This window comes from Capsicum annuum, chromosome 8 (assembly GCF_002878395.1).
Source record: "Capsicum annuum cultivar UCD-10X-F1 chromosome 8, UCD10Xv1.1, whole genome shotgun sequence".
Lineage (NCBI taxonomy): Eukaryota > Viridiplantae > Streptophyta > Magnoliopsida > Solanales > Solanaceae > Capsicum > Capsicum annuum.
This window is the reverse complement of record NC_061118.1, coordinates 162,771,581-162,785,202: the sequence shown is the minus strand read 5'-3', so window position 1 is coordinate 162,785,202 and position 13,622 is coordinate 162,771,581. Positions and strand designations below refer to the sequence as shown.

General features: G+C 33.2%; 1 protein-coding gene and 1 pseudogene across 2 annotated transcripts in view; both read right to left on the bottom strand.

Moving 5' to 3' along the window:
- LOC124886705 overlaps window positions 1–2,122 on the bottom strand; it is a 10,756-nt pseudogene extending 8,634 nt beyond the window's left edge.
- Window positions 2,123–6,162: 4,040 nt separating this feature from the next.
- LOC107840096 ((R)-linalool synthase TPS5, chloroplastic) overlaps window positions 6,163–13,622 on the bottom strand; it is a 10,401-nt gene continuing 2,941 nt past the window's right edge. Inside the window, exons 1-7 of one of the 2 annotated variants that reach the window (XM_016683825.2) lie at window positions 9,973–10,368; window positions 9,618–9,888; window positions 8,681–9,065; window positions 8,238–8,456; window positions 7,041–7,179; window positions 6,661–6,909; window positions 6,163–6,567 (exon numbers count right to left, since the gene is read on the bottom strand). In XM_016683825.2, the coding sequence (XP_016539311.2) occupies window positions 6,277–6,567; window positions 6,661–6,909; window positions 7,041–7,179; window positions 8,238–8,456; window positions 8,681–9,065; window positions 9,618–9,888; window positions 9,973–10,260 (1,842 nt within the window). In that variant the 5' untranslated portion in view covers window positions 10,261–10,368 and the 3' untranslated portion in view covers window positions 6,163–6,276. Of the gene's footprint in view, window positions 6,568–6,660; window positions 6,910–7,040; window positions 7,180–8,237; window positions 8,457–8,680; window positions 9,066–9,617; window positions 9,889–9,972; window positions 10,369–13,622 lie in introns of those variants that run through there. The other variant, XM_047394954.1, reaches the window with a different exon arrangement.

Below are 13,622 nucleotides of genomic sequence, written 5' to 3'. Positions count from 1 at the left end.
TATCCTATGTGTTACCGCTTTATATCTGTCATCATGAGTCCCCCCCCTAAAATAAGGGTGACTCAACTAGAGGTTGTGTACAACACGTGTACTATGGACTTATTGCAGAAAGAAGTTCGAGGGGTGGACTCATGATGACAGATATAAAGCGGTAACACATAGGATAAATATTATAAACAAAGAGCACAAAACGCACAAAAGTGAAAACAATAATACAAACAAAATCACAAATAATGTTTATACACTCGTAATGCCAAACAAAGCCGATACAACTTCAAAAATAGCTCGAATTCTGAAAACTTGTCATTTAAGTCCCCAGCAGAGTCACCGTCACACCCTTTTTTTTCATGTACTCAAAAAAATGGTATATTTTAAAGTTCGAAAGGATTTTATTATTTAAGTGACAAGAAATGAAAATTTTGTTTTGGAAAAGAATTATTTGTATTTTTTATTCAGAGTCACCACTTGGCATAATCCGGTGTGCCAAGTCACCTTTGGAAAATCCTTTTCGAAACCATTTGACTCTTAAATTGGTTTTGCGGACAGAGATTCCGGCTAAGGAATTCAGTTGATCGAGGGGAAAGTGTTAGGCACCCCTCAATCCCGTGGTTCAACCACGGTCGCTCGATAGAGTGTATCGACTATTTTTGGCATTATGAACTGTATAAACCACACAAAAGAACACAAACTAATCAAACAATAAACAAAACAAAGCAGTCCAAAAACGTAAAGTCCAGTCCAATTATACAGTCCGAAAAAAAATACGAAAATATAAGTCCTAGTCTAAACTAAATCTAGACTAAGCTCCAATGCCTTACCCGACGCCGCGGGCCTTCATCACGATCATTTTCTGCCAACATGATACATCGGGGCATTCCCCGGTGAATAAATACAAACGATTTCGGGGCATTCCCCGGCTAAATAAATACATCTAAATTAAACACGATAATCTAGAAAGAGACATTCACACGCACATTCCAACATTCCACGAAACACTTATTCCTAAATATCGCCTACCCGAACCTACGATTGCCTACCCGCTTGACTTACCTTGATACTATCACCAAATTGATAATTAGCCGTGAAAGTAACAATAACGACGAATCAAAACAACAACAAATCAAAATTAATCCTAATTCACTTTAACAATTTTTAACTCGCGCCCCGAATTCCCTTTAAACCACATGATTAGTGCCTACTTCGATTTTCCAATCACCTCTCATAATCCGAAACCAACATCAAACACAACACAAACAACGAAGATTCAAACCAAACACACAACAAATAAATCATCCACACCCACAACATCAATACAGAATCAAGACAAAATAAAGATCGGTAGAAGAAATGGACCTCAATGGAACTGATCCCTTGTCGATAATAAAGAAATCCGAAGATCAAAATACTCGATCGGAGAACCTCACAACGAACAACTCCAAACTCGATATTGAATTCAACCTAACAGATTGAAAAACCACGACAAAGCCTCACGATGAATGACCCATAAACCCGAATAAAACTCAAAAACAACCCAAGATCTCAAATTTGAAACCCCAAACCATCGATTTCCAACTATCCTTGCACGAAGAAATAAGAAATACCAGATGAACCGAGATTGAAATTATGAAAAATCGAGAAGACCCACACACGAAATCTCGTCGGAGTCGATGGGAAATGGGCTGGATATCTTTGAGGGGTCACCGGCTTCACTATTTCCTGTGCCTGCTGCCGTTGTTGGTCGGACGGAGAGGCGGCGAACAGAGGAAGTTGCGGCTGTAGTAGCGTTATCGCCGCCGTCGTTGGTCGGACGGTGGTGTTGCCGGTGGGATGAGCTGTGGTCGGAGCTAGCCGATGCGCCGCAGCCAAAGTAGCGACTGCTGTCGGTGGAGCAGCAGCTGACTTGGCTTTCTTCTCCGGCGGTGATGGGGTTTGGTCGGTGACGGCGGCGGCAGATCTGGCGGGTTTGGTCGGAGATCAGAGGAGAGGAGACATTGACAGCGACGGCGGTGGCGGTGGCGATGGTTTCGCTGGTCACCGACCGGAAGGAGCTTAGAGAGAGAAAGAGAGAGTGAGAGTCTAGAGAGAAAGAGCTGAATCTTTTTTCTTTTCTGTTACTGGTCATTCTCTATTTTGTTGTATGTGGGTATATATATATTGTATTTTTCTTTTTGAGTCCTTTCTTCTTGGACAAGAAAAAACAGGGGGGTGATGTGGGGTAGGGTATGAGGTGGTGAGGTGGTGATTTGTCACTTTTTTATTGGAGAGGGTTGTTAGGATGTTAAAAGAATAAAAGTTTGTTAGGAATTTTGTTGAGAGTTATTTATTTATTTTTTTGTATTTTTTGTGGGATGTAATCACTTGGGGGAAGGGTACATGATATGATAAGGTAGAAATGAATAAAATCGAACTTTTGAGGGGGACAAAATTACGTGTCTACATACTACACTTCTCCAAATCCAAAGCCAGCAACCAAATTCATCCTCAACCAAAACCGACACCCCCTCTCCAAACCACACTAAACCGAGACCCCTCCATAGTGCTTCTCATTAGTGTTGGTAAATGTCTCATTAGTGTTGGTAAATGTCTCATTATCTATCCTTTTTCTTTTGAATCTTCTATTTGTGTTCTTCTACTTCATCCCCCTTTCTTTAGTTGTTGATTTTAGCTTCTTTAGTGCTTGAATTTCGATTATAGCTTTGTTTTAGTGTATCAAATACAATCCCTTAAATATACACTTAACGATTTTAATTTTTTAACTGTCTAAAATTTATCAAATTCGGTCATTATATATTCTTTATATAAACAACTATCATTTTTATTAACGAAAATTTATATACCTCCATTAAATTTCTCTATCACAAATTTCTCAATTGTTTCTCTCTTGAACACCTTACCTCAAATTCCTCTTGTCAAAAAATAGCTTAAAAGAAAAAAAACAGCAATTTGCATCAAACTTGATCAAAGTACAGCACTAAAATACTCAAAGGGTCACCAAACTATACAAAGGAGTTACGTCAAACTATCACCAAGCTACACCAAAAACTATGCCAAACTACACAAAAAAATGCATTAAAAACGTCAACAAACTGCACAAAAAACAACACCAAACTGCAACAAAAAACGTTAAAATACTTTTTTACGAGATTAGAAGGTTGTCTATCCAACGTGAAACCAGTTGATGCATAATCTTGTTAACTTTCGCACTGAAATCTAGTTCAACCTTCAAACTTTTTCAACCACAGAACTAGTGTTGATTTTAAAAAATGTTCATAATGTTGAGATAATGTAATAACAAAGAAATGATTAAAAAAACTAAAACACATGATCAATCAATTAACAATAGTACTATTCACCTTCTTAGCTTGAAAGTGGATAGCATATTTTCCCAAATCGAGTTAATTTGATAGACTGATTACAGTGTTTAAGTTGTTGTCTTTTTTAGTTTTAAACTATTTTCTGACAAAAGAAATTTGAGGAAAAGGTGTTGAAGAGAGAGAAATAATGGAGGAATTTGTGATGGAGAAAATCTAATGAAGGTGTGAATTTTCATTAGTATAAATGTCAATTGTTTATATAAAAATATACAAAGATCAAACTTGATAAGTTCTTGAATAATTAAAGGACTAAAACTAATAAATTTATGTTCAAGAGATTATTTTAGACCTATCCCTATAAATAAAGGACCATTTATGACCTTTTCTCCGGTATATCTATATTCTATATTTTAATGAGAGGAAAGGAGTAACTTGTAGGGGAAATGGGGATCAAGTAGTAGATCAAGTGGTGATGTAGTAATTGTCGTCGGCGAAGGTAACACATATATGTGTCAAAATTAGTGTGATACCTCAAAATGTGTTGTGTGGTGTCAATTTTTCGAAAGCAGTTGGCCCAGGGAACACATTTTCCTCGTGGGAAAGGCAAAGTAGCCAACAGACAAGAGCAAGTGGAAAAAAAAGAGATAAAAAGGTGAAGGAGATGTGGTCATTGGTATTGGCATCCCCACGTAGGGTCATCAACATTATTGCGGCCTTTTTCCTTTAATTGGTGTTTCAGCTAGTTAGAGCCCAAGTTGTTGCCATATGTAAATAAAAATAAATCTAAAAATTACACAAATACACCATTTATGTTTTTAATATTATAAAAAATCTCAACTCCCTAAATATATTACAAAAATCTCAATATATACATAGAATATTATATATAATATCGGCTATGTTATAAATATTAATAGAGATAGAGAGTGAAGTAATTAAAAAAGTGGAGGAGAGTGTAATTACTTCCAAAAGGGTTGGTATTTATGTTATTTATACAAAATAAATTATTATTATTATTCCCTCTGTCTCTATCGTCATTTTCTTTTTGATCTGTCTCATAAAGAATACTATATCATTTTTCCTTATTTGTTAATTATTTAATGACATAATTCCTATTTTATCTTTAGTAGATTCAGCTTTATTAGAAAAGACAATTAAAAAGTAAATTTAAGAAAGACAATTTTGTAAACTTCACAAAATCATTATTTATTTCTTAAATTTCATATTCAATCAAATAACGACACATAAAATGGGACAGAGAGAATATTATTTAGTTGATGAAGTAAGGAAAGAATTGTTTTTTTAGGTTACGTACAGATTATTTCTTTCAGTATTATTACTTTTTACGAGAGACCTTCATTTTTTGAAATTTTAAATTATTATTTTCTTCTCTTCAATTTGTAAGGGATTTTAATTCCTTAAAGCAAGCAACCAAGCCATGTCTGCATAATTAGCACGATACATTAATTTTTGCTGGCCTTGTCAGGAGGTCCGGGATTCAAATATTAAAAATAATTTTTGATAAAAAAAAAAAAGTTAAGACTACCTATAGTAAATTTTTGTAGTGGAATTCTTTGCTAAACCTTGTGCATATGAAAGCTTTAATATATCAGACGACCTTTTCGTTTTTCCTTCTTCGTGTCACCTTCTTTAATGAGACAAATAGGAAAAACAATATTGGATGAGGAAGCACTTTTCTGTTAACGCCAACTAATTTGTGAAACATGCTTTTTTGATAGTTTCATCCATGAGTTTTTCTTCTTCTCCTTTTTAAAAAAAATAAAATAAAATTGTTACTTGTGCATTATCTTAATTTCCTCCCAAGGATTTTTCAAACTTGTACCAAATAGACATCAATTTCTTAAAAGGACAGTCTTGATGCATTACAATGCTTGCTATGCGGAGTTTTGGAAAGTATCATACCACAAAAATATATTTTACACATCTTTATTGGCCAGCAGCCACCGGAAATCGATCCATGCACTCTGCCACTTGGCTTTTCCTTATCGCCTAGCACCGCTGGACTGCACAACTAGTCACTATATATCAATTCCTAATGTGGGTTAAAACATGAAGTTGGATTCGGGATTTCCGACATATCAACATGTTTGACTAATGCCTTGTTACAATTCTAGCCCAGATTCTGCCGTAACGGACATTCCAAATCAACAAAGGCTAGAGAATACCTGTTAGCGTATATCAAAAGCATTGTCATAATAAGGTGCGAAATTAGGCCCATAAATATGATATTCAATTGAAATAATGATTCAAAACTCAAGTCTAGAAATACGACATAAAACAACTATCAAACTCAGTCTATGAAGCCTCTAACAATATGAATGAAATCTCTAAGCCGGAATGGCCCCGACAAATACTATAAAACAGGATAGTCAAGTCTAACTGAAAGAAAAATAAATCCTAATGCTCAGGGCGGCAAAACACACCAGTTGGTATTTGTTGAACCACACCTTGAACTCAAAGCAACTCTCAAGCTCACAATATTGGAGAAAGTTCGAGTTGAGAACTGATCTTTTGCCAAAGCTATTTTAATTTATTAACAAGAAATTTTTAGACTTGTGTCATCTCTATGTTAAAGTTATGTTAGGCGAGGCCCTTAGTTAGACGAGCTTACTTAGCATTTCATATATTCTAAGTATTGTGCAGGTAAGTAAGGTTCAACATGCCCCTCCTTCTTTTGTAAAATCTTTTGCTAGTGAATAAATAAGGTAGGGTCCATGTAAAACCCCTCACCCTCAACACCATAGGGGTGACAACCTTGATATATGGGTTTTAGAAAAGAAAAACAGGAATCAACATAATATATCTTTTGCATAGATATGTATACATATTGAAAAATTCATAAATATTTTTTGGAGATCGCCATAGAAACTTATAATCATTAAATTCTCAATACATGTAAAACCAAAGTAATGCTACATAGTCTAGGGATAAAATTACTTAATTAGCCAATGAATGCGGCATTAAGAATAATGCTTGGCTCAAAAAGTATCTTGGAGATGCTACTTTTAACATCGCTATGAAGATACATGAAGTGTGATGTTCTTGTTATATCTTTTGTTATTCTAACAAATGTTTCAGAAAATAGTGAATTTTTTCTTTCAGCTGTGTTCAACGCTTCCCATGTCTCCTTTATCAAAAATCTAATGTGTTCTCTTGACTCTTCTTCAGAAGCACCATTTTCGTTCATGTAACACTGAATTGATTTGGGAACGTCACCTCTTTTCAGTTCATCCTGAATTAATTATAGGATTAGATATATTAAATGAGACACAAATTTTGCTAATGAACGCTAATTTTATGTGAGAGAAAGAGTATGAAATCATACCGATGATGTCCCCAAATCATCAGCCAAACGAAAAATAGTAGCAGACTGTCGAATAATGTCAGGATAATTACTTAAGGATTCCATGGCCTCCTGGGTGATTGGATCATTGACGAGGAACAATGAGTGCACTAATACCATTGGTACTGCTACTGAAATCCTTGCATTTTCCATGTATTCTTCCATACTTGGCTTATATCCAATGTGATACCATCTTGCTTCTTGTAAGTATGATTTGCACAAATCTGTCCACTAATTAACAACATGTCTCAATCTCACACACACATATATTATATATATATATATATAGCCATTTAAATATTGGACGAAATTGGGAGTATTTTGGGAAAATAAGAATTTCTTTTAAGTAGAATGAATCTTACTGATTTTGTAAGGTAAGGTAGGACGTCAACCCCATGATTTTTGAGAACCTCATATGCCACTTCATTGATAACATTGAAGAGTGCGAGATAACATACTTTCATATAGTCTGGAAGTTGTTCCATTGCATTTACATCCCATCTGAATTTATATATCAAAAGTAAAATTTTCTTATGAAAAGCACATCATAAAATGATTGATTAGAGAAAAAAATTCAGTTCTTTTCTTTCTCGAATTCGAAACTACAAGGTTTACTACGATCATTACACGAATCACTCTCTTTATCTTTTTTATCGTATAGACTGTCAATATCCGTAAAATTATGTTTTAAGTGTAACTCACATCATTAAAGCTTAGATCAAAGGAAGAATGATTTTTCAAGTCTTATAAGGAGATCATTCATTTCACTAAATATCAATGTGAGACTTTTTTCGTTCTTCCTCAGTGTCCACATTTCCTTTCCATATATAAAACATGGAGCAAAAGAATCTTTCAAAAGAATAGTGAAATTTAAAGCATCTAATTAAAAATATAAAGATTATTTTGATAGTGAAGAATAGTGGAATTTAAAGCATCTAATTAAAAATATAAAGAATATTTTGATAGTGAAAAAAGGATATGTATAAGGATTTCCAAGATGGTGTTAAAATTACTTGTGATTTTTAAATTTAATATATCCATTAAAAAAATAATAATTGATATAATGACTTTATCATACTTTCCTATTTATTGATACTAGTTACGTTGAAATTGACCATTTGGAATTTCGTGCAGTCTTATAATAAGTCAAAATTGAATTTTTTCAAAAAAAAATTTCTAACTAATTAAAAATAACATGTAAAAGTGAAAATAAAAATAAAGTGAGAGGTAAGTCATATTTCTACTAAAAGAAAGTTGACCCCCCCAAGAGTCGGCCACAAACACGAAAGTCTACCCAAATTTGGTTAATATATACGACCAATGGTCCAAATTCTTTATTCAATCAGCTCTTTTCTCTCCGTCCACCTTAACTTAGTTTCTGATTCATTCTTATTATTAATTACTATCATTTCCCAAAACATTGATTTATCATATTCAAAAGAACAAGGTAGTAAAATTGCCATTTTATTAACCAGTTCAATGAGTGTATTCTGACACTTCTAACCGATAGTAATAGATTCGACCAATGAGTAAGTGAATAATTAAGAATCATATTATACCTTTGAATAGCATGAGTGAAGAGTTCCAATTCGTCAAGAGTGCCATAGACATCATAAATATCATCTATGATGGAAATAAAAACAACAACTTTTGTTATCATTCTTCGAAAATTGCTGTGTTGTGGCTCAAACAATGCTCCCACTGCCCAAATCAAATTCTCAACTAGTATATCCCTCGAAAATGGCAGCTTTTCTGCAAGCCCTGTGTTTTTCCACCACCTAATTTACATCAAAACTAATATTTCAGCAGTTTGACTTTCTCGCCGAGGTAATAATTAAATTAGTTTCTGTTATGTTCATTTGTCTAGATTAACTGAAAATTTCAACTTTTTATTCAATCTAGCTAGCTAAGACTAATCTTTCACTTTGAGCACTCGTAATATATAAATATATACAGTACTATATTATAAGAGTATCCACTTAAAAGATATGTTCTCACGCACCTTGATAGAATTCTCAAATCTTGTTGATGTGTTGCTTGAACAATGTTGAAGTCCAATTTAGCAAGCTCGAGCAAAAGAGGATTAGCATTTGGCATTCCCTCGTAAATTCTAATATACCACTCTGTCTCTAATCTTGGCATCATCCAATGTCTTGGAACTTCCAAGGCATGGAGTACTAATGATGCCATTACATTGTCTTGATCACCACAATGATTATCAGCATAATTCTTTAGACGTGCCATTGTGAATCTTGTGGCATTGTTCAAAGTGGTTTCATTTTCTGTAGAGAGAAATGAAGCTTCGTACAATTTTAACAATCCTTTTGTGTCGTTACAGATACTCTGCTTGAGATTGCCATGCTCGTCCTGAAAATTGTTTAATATGTCTGAAACACAAAAAAAAAATACGTTGGTCAAAACCTAAGTAATAGAAAAAGTTTGAAGAATCTACGATCAAAATCACATAAACAATTGGTTAGATGGACCCTCAAATTTTTAACTATATGTGCTACATGAAGTTGGAATTTGGAACAAATAGACTAATTATTATAATATATAAACCTGAAAGGTGATAAAAAGATTATTAGGACTAGCGTGTATGTATTATATGGTGGAGATAAGGTAGAGGAGGAGTGTGTATATTACCGAAAATCAATTTGGTTTTATGTTGGGGGTTTCAGCTACAAGAGTCACTCATCTCGAATAGCGTAGAGATGTTTGTATTTTATGTTATGTTTTGCTAGGATTATTCCAGCCATGGCGAAATTAGTGTGGCTACTAGCCACTTTTTTGGTAGTGTTACTTGAGCCAAGGTCCGTAGGAAACGACCTCTCTACCCTCACAAGGTACGAATAAGGTTGCATACACACCACCCTCTCTAAACCTCATTCATGAGATTACTCTCTGGATATATTGTTGTTATGCACATACTACGATACCTTGAGAGATATGGAAACCATGTTGTCTCAGGAGCCTAAACTTCAAGGCTGTTGTGTATAATGAATCTCCTATGGCTGCATTTTGGTCATGTATGTTCCTCAAAATCTGCATGATTTCATCCTTGAAGTGGTAGCTCACTCCAAGCCTTTCCAAATTATCAATCAACTCCAACTTAGCATCGAATTCTTCGGATCCCTCATGAACCGTCATCATCAAATTCTTCTTCATTTCCTTCTTCAGCTCGTCAAACCGCTCTATATACTTATCTCCCTATACGCAACATGATGCAAACACATTTTATACTTTATGAAAGAATATAATGTATGTATGCTATATAAAGAGATTGATATATACCACGTAACGATTGTTGACGGACTGAATGTATTCAAAATCCCATGTTGTTGGTTTGTAATTCCCTGAACGTCTGATGGTGGTAGCGGAATTTGGTTCAGCTAATTTCACTGCAGAAGCTTTAGTGCACTGAACTGTGCTTTTTAATTTCATGCCACCAGCAGCAGAGAGGTATGCTTTTGATACAACTAGTGATGGTTTCCATTGACTGAAAAAACAAGTAGATGGAGTTGGTCTTCTTGAGGTGGCCATGGATAGTTTCCCTACGTTGTTGAGTAATGTTGCCTTCATTATATGTATTGGCTCTGTTGGTCAATGTTTTAAATTATGCTGGAGCTAAACAAAATGTTTCCATATATATAGTGTGTGAGAGAGAGTTATCAGATGAAATGAATTATGTTCATGGGCGGTACTCCCTCGTCCCATTTTAGTTCAAACACATTTCATTTTACAGATTAAAAAATTATATTTTGAACGAGGAATTTTATTATTTTACTCTGTATAAATATTAATAATGTTCATTGAGCACTGAAATGGACATTAAAATTGTGATTGTTACAGTTAATATATATTAATAATTATATTAATAAATATTAAATTAACATAATTAAAAAATATTTTAATATATTTAAAATAACTTTAATTTAAGATAAAATGTGTGCCACCCCGGCCACTATATTCACTTTATCATTACTATTTCTGGTCCCAACGTGTGGTGTCAATTTCTGCAGAAGTCCGGACGAAAAAGAAAAAAAAGAATCGAACACGTTTTTATCGTTGAGATCGTAAAATGTATGGATTGCACATGCTTAGTTTTTTAAGGATAAAATTATTTATTCTAATCTAAGATAATTTTGAAAAATATGTGTTAGTGGCTACTTCTATGTTTTAAATAAATAATATATATCTTCCTTGTCTAAAAAAAGAAGAAAAATAATGTGTTAGATCAAGTTTTCAAACGAAATTAGGCGATCTAGAATTTAAAGTTTGTGGGTTTTTCATGTTAAAATAAATAGATATTAAGGGGATTGAACTCACAACTATGAGGTCAATAAAAAATTTACAAGTCTCTCTACTCAACTAGATCAACAATACACTTTAGTTATGGATTTTCAACTTATAATTTTTATATATTTACTAGATTTCTCTATATAAATACTAGATTTGCACAAAAGTTACTGAGTTCTCGGGAATTCCCACCTGGACCTCTAAATCCGCCCTTGTTACTAAGTGCTTTTGAGGAGTAGCATAAATTGTTCCTTTTTAAAAAAAAAAACAGCTTTTTGTTAAATTACCTTTTTTTTTTTTAAAATATACTTATAAATACTTTGAAAAAATTTGATCAAATAATAACTGATGCTCAAAGTTTTTTTTTTTAACTTAATTCCAATCACAATTATTTTTAAATAAGATGATTTTAGAATCGTGATAAATAAGTTATTAATTTGAGATGCTCACGGCCTCATCATGGTTTCATCATAATTTTAAAGTAATAACGAATCATTTTGGTCAAATACTATTCCAATTAAATAGTTCCTTCAATTTGACACGCATATAGCCACTCGATCCTGACTAAAATGTGTCTTTTGAACACTAATTAAATGTGTGAAATACAGTTTGTCCAATGACTCAATTATTAGACAACACCATAAAGAAAGAGGGAAAAATATCAGGTGGTGGGCCTTTGAAGGATTGTAATTTGTAGTATCGTTATTAAGTTTGAAATGGTATAATTTGAGATATGTATTTTTTTTTTGTTTTTCAAGTTATCCTTACAACTGGTAGCCGTGAGACTAATCCCTCGTTCTTACTGTCAGCACACTAAGCGATAGGAAACTGGTCATAGAGTTTTTTCCATTCACCAAAGGTGGAGATCGAACCCCCAACCCTCTTGCTTAAGGGATGGGGTATTGAACCACCACAACAATTCTTTTGATTTTGAGATATGTATTAATAAAGTATCTTGATATGAAGTAGTTTCAGTATTGCTTTTGAATTTAATAAGAGAGAGGAATTAATTTTGGAATGTTGTAATTGTTACTATTTTTTTTTTTTTTCAGATGACTGAACCTTTTGACCTTTCCAGAAGAAAAAATAAAATTTAAAAATAAACTCTCACAGCATTCAAAACAGAATGGAAAATACATGATTTTGTTACATCAGATATTTGTGTTTAAAGATAGAGAGCATGATCAAGTATCTATTTAGTCCACTAACAAAGCTCAAGGACTAACAAAGTTGACTAAAACTTTTAACTTTTTTACTATGGCTATATATAACATACTCCCTCGGTCACAATTATCGTCTCAAATTTTTTAATTACATTTTTTTTTTACTTTATTTTTTTCATTAATCAAGACAAGATAATTTATTTTTCCCCATTATACCCTTAATAATTAATTACTCCTTATTACTTGCATTGAATTATCAAATCTTGAAAAATGTTGCAAAGACTTTGATAATCCTATAATGCTAATTATCCATACAAAAAGTGTTTTGATATCAGCTGTAGACTCGTGATTTTTGATCCTCCTCAAATTTTAACTTATTTTTATATTAAATATTTATATTTGGCATAATATTATTTATTTTCTTATTTTATTTTTATAAAATTTAAGTTAAAAAATTAATAATTAAATAAATTTAATTTTTGAGATATTTTTTTTTATTTTTTTTATTTTTTATCTTAATTTTTTAAAAAATATAATATCAGAATAAGTTAAAAAAAAAAAAAGAGAGAGAGAAAAAGTGTGAAGTGAAAATTGAAATTGTGTTCAAGTTTCCGGTTGACGATTATATCTTGCTTCAATACTCTTTCGAATCAATTACAGGTTTTTATTCGAATCTAAATCATTTATATATAAATTTCATTGTGTAAAAGTATAAATAAAAATGTTCAAATAATTTTTCTGCATTTTTAATATATGTAATTGAATAATTGATAAATTTTTGTCATTATATGTTATGTAATTATGATACTGAATATATCTGTACACGCGTATAAATAGAGAAGGAGAATTTTCCATTCCATTAGCAACATACACAACACACACTAACACATTACAGTAATTAGAAATGCAAATAGTGTGAAACCAGTAAAGAAATAATAATAAAACAGAGAGAAGGTTGTTTCGCTTTCCGGCGAAATTTCACCGGAAAACTATCGGCAAACACCATATACGCGCCGACCACCCCTTTTCTTCCCCTTTTCCATCTCCCCGACAACCAAACATATCCATCCCGTTGTCGAAAAATCGATCAATCAAGCCCCACTCCCCTGTTTCTTTCCCTTTTCCCGGCGATACTACCAGATCTGGATAGCGCCGCTCCCATTTCCCCTCTCCCCGTCGCCGCTGTCTCCATCTCCCTTTTCCCCGCCGTCGTTCCTTTTCCCGTCCCTATTCATCGATGTAACCCAAAATCGACGTAATTCCTCCCGTAACCACCCCTGAACCGGCGGAAAACCACTAGATCTGTCGGTGACTCGTCGATCTCCTTCTTTCTCCCTTGTCCAGCAATCCCCATTGCTGCTGTAAATGTTGTAAAAATAAAAATTGGAATACTGAATGTATGTGAAGAGAAGATTTCTTTATATTTCTTTTATTGTTGTTTCCTTTTAGGATAAATACCCATGTCCCTATGTTAGTGTATAA